The 5,493-nt window shown below is 45.9% G+C and overlaps 1 protein-coding gene across 1 annotated transcript; it reads right to left on the reverse strand.

The window, feature by feature from the left end:
• LOC115741906 (B3 domain-containing protein At2g36080-like) lies at window positions 1-3,531 on the reverse strand. Its single transcript, XM_030675928.2, has 4 exons — window positions 3,017-3,531; window positions 2,316-2,662; window positions 1,759-1,950; window positions 1-232 (listed from the first exon to the last, which is right to left on the reverse strand). Exons 1-3 carry the CDS (start codon window positions 3,502-3,504, stop codon window positions 1,784-1,786), a joined length of 1,002 nt encoding a protein of 333 aa, XP_030531788.1. The 5' UTR covers window positions 3,505-3,531; the 3' UTR covers window positions 1-232; window positions 1,759-1,783.
• Window positions 3,532-5,493: the final 1,962 nt, after the last annotated feature.

The raw sequence follows: 5,493 nt of genomic DNA on the forward strand, positions 1-5,493 counted from the left end.
CCCCCTCTCTCTCAAGCATACGCGAAAAAGAATTATTGAACATCTGGAATCCCATTCCTATTTCTTTGACAGAAATCTTTTGACCTCCCAAGTGGGTCGAGGGGGAAGTTCAACTTTTTGCCCATGACGAGAAACAAGAGCAGGGGACGTCACATCCAACAGATCCTCCATCCTCGGCAACTTCAACTTCTCCTCCCGCCCGGTTGACTTCTTGCGACAGGGTGATGTCCTGCTGTTCCAAAAGATCATCATGAGAATTCACATCTTTCATCATCTGATGAACTAAAACCACACCGCCCTGCACTTCATCGTTTTCGGGTGTGGGGCTACGTGCTGTTGTTTTCAGTCCACATATAATAATGACAGACATCAAGGAGAAATCAGAAGATCTTTATCGCAAGCGTGTATGTTATGGGCTTCAACTGTTTCGGCCACGAGCTTCATCGCTCGTTGGCAATCAATCAATCATCTGGGGGAGGAGGGGGAGGTGTCGACATCAAACACGAACAGCGCAGATGGCACACCTAATTTTCTCGGTGTTGGAGAAAGAAAAGACTCGGTGGGCTCGTACTTCCCCATATCGTGACAGAAAGCAAATTCCGTCTATGCATGGACTCAGCTGCAAAGTTAGCCGATTCTGTTCTAACCAAAGTTTCCGAGCTAAACTGTTTTTCAAGAATCTATGATGTTTCGACCACAGAGAGTGCTTTTTTTTTTTTTGTTTCCTCAACATGCCACGTGCTGGCTTGACCAAGCATTTGACGCAACATGAGAGGCTGACAATCGTCTCCCCACCAAGGTGCGGTCGAGACATCGTGGAGAAGATGGAATTAAGCGTGCCTAAGAACATTGCAGGCGACTGATGGGACGGAACAAAGGACTGGGGAGGACAATAATCGGCTCTCTTCGCTCTTAAAGGACCAAACTTGCAGGCGTTGCTCCCTCAAATTCCTTGGTGGTTCTAAAGTTGGCCGAGGCCCAATGTCTTGTTTATGCCGGAAAAGGTGCGAAAAACCTCGGACGAATCAATGGTTATGACGGTGTTGGGCCGCGAAGACTGAGATATACAATAATAACTTCTCCTTAATCGATGCATAGCAGTCCAAGATCAATTTAGGCAGTCGAATGATTAAACCATAAGGTACGCATGACCTTCAGCGCACACACAGAGTCATCATCTCCTTCCTTTAGGAACGGGCAAAAGACAAGTAATAAATATTGAAGTCCCTCCACAAAGTTCCCGGTCCGGTCCCATCTTGGAATCAGGAATCGGATGAGTTCCCAGTTTTAAGGACAGGAAATCGGACCGGACCGCTTCTAGGATTTGGGTTCCTTTTCCTATTCACTATACAATGGCTTCTTGAAGAAAAGAAGGGAAAGAAAATGCCCCCCGGGTGATGGACGTAATCACTATAGGAGCGGGCTTTTAAGAGGTGGGGCTGAGTTAGGCAGGGGATTGATCGAGAGCTATTGGAGACCATTTAACAACAATGGAGGGTTGAAATTCTCTAGCTAGCCATACTTTCAACAAGGATTTTTAACTAATGCGAGGTTAGCTCGCATAACTAGACACTTTGAAGAATGTGGACCCCTTGACACCTAATTAATTGTCTGGTTTATATTCAACTCGCACGATTCATATCCACGCAAGAACTGACTCCACATTCCGATTAGGGTCCAATCGCAGTCATGTGCCATTATTGTTAAGTACGAATTGGTGGACATTATGCGATAAGATTAGGGTACGGACAGACGTACCATGTCGCTGGTGGGAGGAAGGCTATCAGAGTAAGAACTGGCGGCGCTGCGACGGATGGCGGTGGCGAGGCGACAGGGATGACCCCTCGGACCCCGATGGCTCGGGCCCGGGCTCGTCGACCTGGTACTCCATGTTCACTCCGAACAACCTCAGCAACCCTTTCGAATTCCCCGGTCTTCGGCCGTCCGACCCTGAAATAACACGTAGGATGAGTTGTTCGGCTTATCTCGAAATCACGATGCCAGAAGAAGCGGTCGATCATATTTGAAATGAATGTTTATCACGAGAACACAAACGAAACGTTTGGGGTGAAGCATTACGAAATGAACACTAATCTTAAGAGGATTTAAGTAATTAACTGGGGCTCGAGATCCTCTGATAAAATGCACATGACCATCAGAAATACAAAAAGTTAATTTTTAGATAACTGTAGCCATGCATTTAATGCAGAGATTTATTTATTAACCAAGAAAACCCAAAAAAAAAAAAACGAAATAGTTGAAAAGGAAAGAAAGACAGGTTGGGTTGGACGATGTCAAACCCACGATCACTATACCTGCATGAGCAGAGTCTGGTCGCGGTCGGCATGGCACAAGAGGCCCATCATCTCCCTGGTGCGCACTAGGGTAAGCAAAATTTGGATGATGATGGTGATGATGGTGGTGGTGGTCCGAGTCCGAGTACATCGCCCTCCTCCTCCCCCACCCGTCGTCGCCGCCGCCGCCGCCCTCCTGAGCCGGCGCTGCCGCCCCGCGCCGCCTCCACCCGATGAAGATCCGCTCGCCGTTCGCGCGGTGGCGCTCGAAGAAGACGACGTCGCCGGCGTCGAGCCTCTTCTCCTTCACGTAACGGCTCCACCCTTTGGTCAGCACGTAGCTCTGGCTACTGCTCCAGTACGAATACCTGAAACACATAATTTTAAAGAAGGAAAGTAAGATGATAGCGAACACATAAAAAAACAGAAAAAGAAGTCTTGGTCTACGCAAATATCTTTGCACACACACCGTCATACACAACGTGTTAAGATGGCTTGCGGAGAATCTTTTCTACTATTCGCCATGCACACAGCGATAATCAATGTGCGAATTTTCCAAATTCCAACCAGAATCAGTACGAAAATGACAAAGTGAGAGAGAGAGAGAGAGAGAGAGAGAGAGAGAGAGAGAGAAAAGTCTTTGCCACCGCGTGTTGACTTGTCCGAATTGCTGGAAAAAAAATGGGGGCCAAGCGAGGACTAAGAGCATAATGAAGAAGTACCTGAATCTCCAGAACTTGCCGGACTCGTCCTCGAAGCTGAGCAGCAGCCCCTTGTCGACCGAGTCGCCGCCCAGCGGGAAGTACTTCTCGGCGTGCTGCTTCGGTATGACGAGGCGGTTGAGCTTCCCGACGTCGCTCGGCGTCAGCGGCTTCTCGAACAGCACTTCCTTGTCGAGCTCCGACGGCACCCCGGGCTCCTCGCCTCGGTCTCCACCGCAGCCGCCGTCGATGGCTTGCTCATCGAGATCTTCTTCGTCGTCCTCACCCTCGCGGTTGAGGTTGAAATTGAGAGTGGTGGTGCTGTGGCCGCGGTGGAAGGTCCAAGGCGGGGTTGAGAATTGGTGGTGGTGGTGTGGTTTGGAAGGCGATGAAGAAGGAATGTCCATGAAGGGCGGCTGCTGTTGGTGGTGGTGGTGGTGGTGGTGGTCTTGAGAGCCAGTCCACCACAGTGTTTCCGGGAGGTCTTGAGAGAAATGGTTTATGGACATTTTTAGAGAGAGAATGGCGCTATATGCTTTGGAAAAAGATGGGAGAGGGAGGCGTGATGATGATGCCTTTTTATGCGGAAACTGTGGAAACTATTTGACGTAGAAAGATATGACGTCTTTCCAAATTGAGTGATATTTCTTTTGTACTTATGTTTTATTTTTTTTTCTCACTATAGTTTATTAATTAAACGTTGCGTATAGCATCGGGATAAGATATATACATTTTAAATAAACCAAGTCCATGGTAGGACTGCTGCTTAAACGATTTCGAAGTTTGGTCTCGAGAAAACGTGGAATCGTTCATCGCATTTGATCTTGTACTTCCACATCACACCAAAACCAAGTGCCTTCTTCCAAGTTCTCTAACCCCAGTAAACATGAAATGAACCAAAAAAAAAAAAAAGTGAATTTACTTCGATATGCGAGACTTAGTCTAGTTCCGGGTCTTATGGGGAAAAAAAATGAATTTACTTTGATGAACGGACTTGAATTCGATAGATAGGAATTTATCTATGACGCGATCGATTGCAACGCAGAAGGCTAATGGCCTAATAAATTTTGTGGCAATGCTGGTGAGAGCGCAATGTTTATTGTCATGGTGGAATGCGCTTGTTCTATATTTTAAGTCTTGGGATTCGATGGTGCGTACGATGCATTAAGGTAAAGGCAAGGACGGTTTACCAGCGTGTCAGAAACAGTACATGCATCATCTTCAGTTTCGTGAAATGTTAGCGGAAAAAGAGATGTCGGATGTTTCTGGACGTCCCATGTTACCGAGGGGGTAAAAGAAAATTTGGGTTGTGGGCCATGGCTGCTTAATGATAAAGTAGTTTGCAATGAAGAGGACGGAGTCTTATCGTTCCCCAATTTCTTAGTTTCTTTAACTTTGTTTGTTTCGTGTGATACATGTATGTGAAGCAATTGAGACAGAATCAGATTTGGTAGGTTCAAAGACTTTCGAAATGTTTCCTTTTGCGAGAGAGAGAGAGAGAGAGAGAGAGAGGAGGGTGACGGGGGTGACCGGTAAAGGGGGACTTCAGATGCTATCTTGAGTAAGAGACGAGAGGCTAAGTGACGCTGCAACAAGATGTTCATGAATTCACATCAAAAAGATCGGTGGTAACGAGACTACTATGTGAGAGTTTATCTGACGTAGGTTACACTACTTGAGATTGTAATTTTTCGTTTTATGGGATTGGTCTATTAATGGAAAGATGTAAAGATTCTTAATCAGTTGAATATATATCCGGCTTGTGTGGGTCAAGTTGAGTCCGGCACGTGATGAGAGAACCTGGCTGAAAACTCTATAAATGATGCTCGAGTCTCCCCTTTAACCCTCAATGCATAAACAACCTCACATAAAGAGTAGTTACAAAGTTGCTTCGTGAGGGATAGTTTCATTGAGCCAGTGATACAGAGAGATGTAGAGGAGAAGTACTTGAGCTTTAGATCGTCACTATTCCGCATGAAAAACGATGAATACCAAATCAGGCGCATAAATTCCTTTAGACCATTACTATGTTTCTATATTTTAATTATGGTGATCTTGGGGTGCTGTTTTTGCGGCTTACATACTAGCATTTGTGCAAAATTTAGAAAAGCAAATGGGGTTTTGTGCGCCTTTGTTGAGAGAGAGAGAGAGAGAGAGAGAGAGAGAGAGAGAGAGATTGATTTGAAGGATTAGGGTTGGGTGCATGGTTTGTTCCAATGTTTCATTACTGCTGGCATGTTTTAGTGAATCAAGTTAGATGCGGTGATGTGGCTGCCCTTTCGTTTTGATTGCTAATGTGTTCGAGTTTCAGGGAGTCAATGAATCGAAAATATTAAGTTTGCACCAGAAATTTTGATGGTACTCTGTGCCTAAAGAACACCCTCCTCCATAGACAGCTTTGAACACAGTATAAGAAGTGGTATATAATCAAATTGGATGGTGGTGGGTAGCCATATCTGCCCTAGGCACCAGTGGATCATAGAGGGGGCCAAAATTAG

Source organism: Rhodamnia argentea, chromosome 7 (genome assembly GCF_020921035.1).
Source record: "Rhodamnia argentea isolate NSW1041297 chromosome 7, ASM2092103v1, whole genome shotgun sequence".
In the NCBI taxonomy this organism is placed as follows: domain Eukaryota; kingdom Viridiplantae; phylum Streptophyta; class Magnoliopsida; order Myrtales; family Myrtaceae; genus Rhodamnia; species Rhodamnia argentea.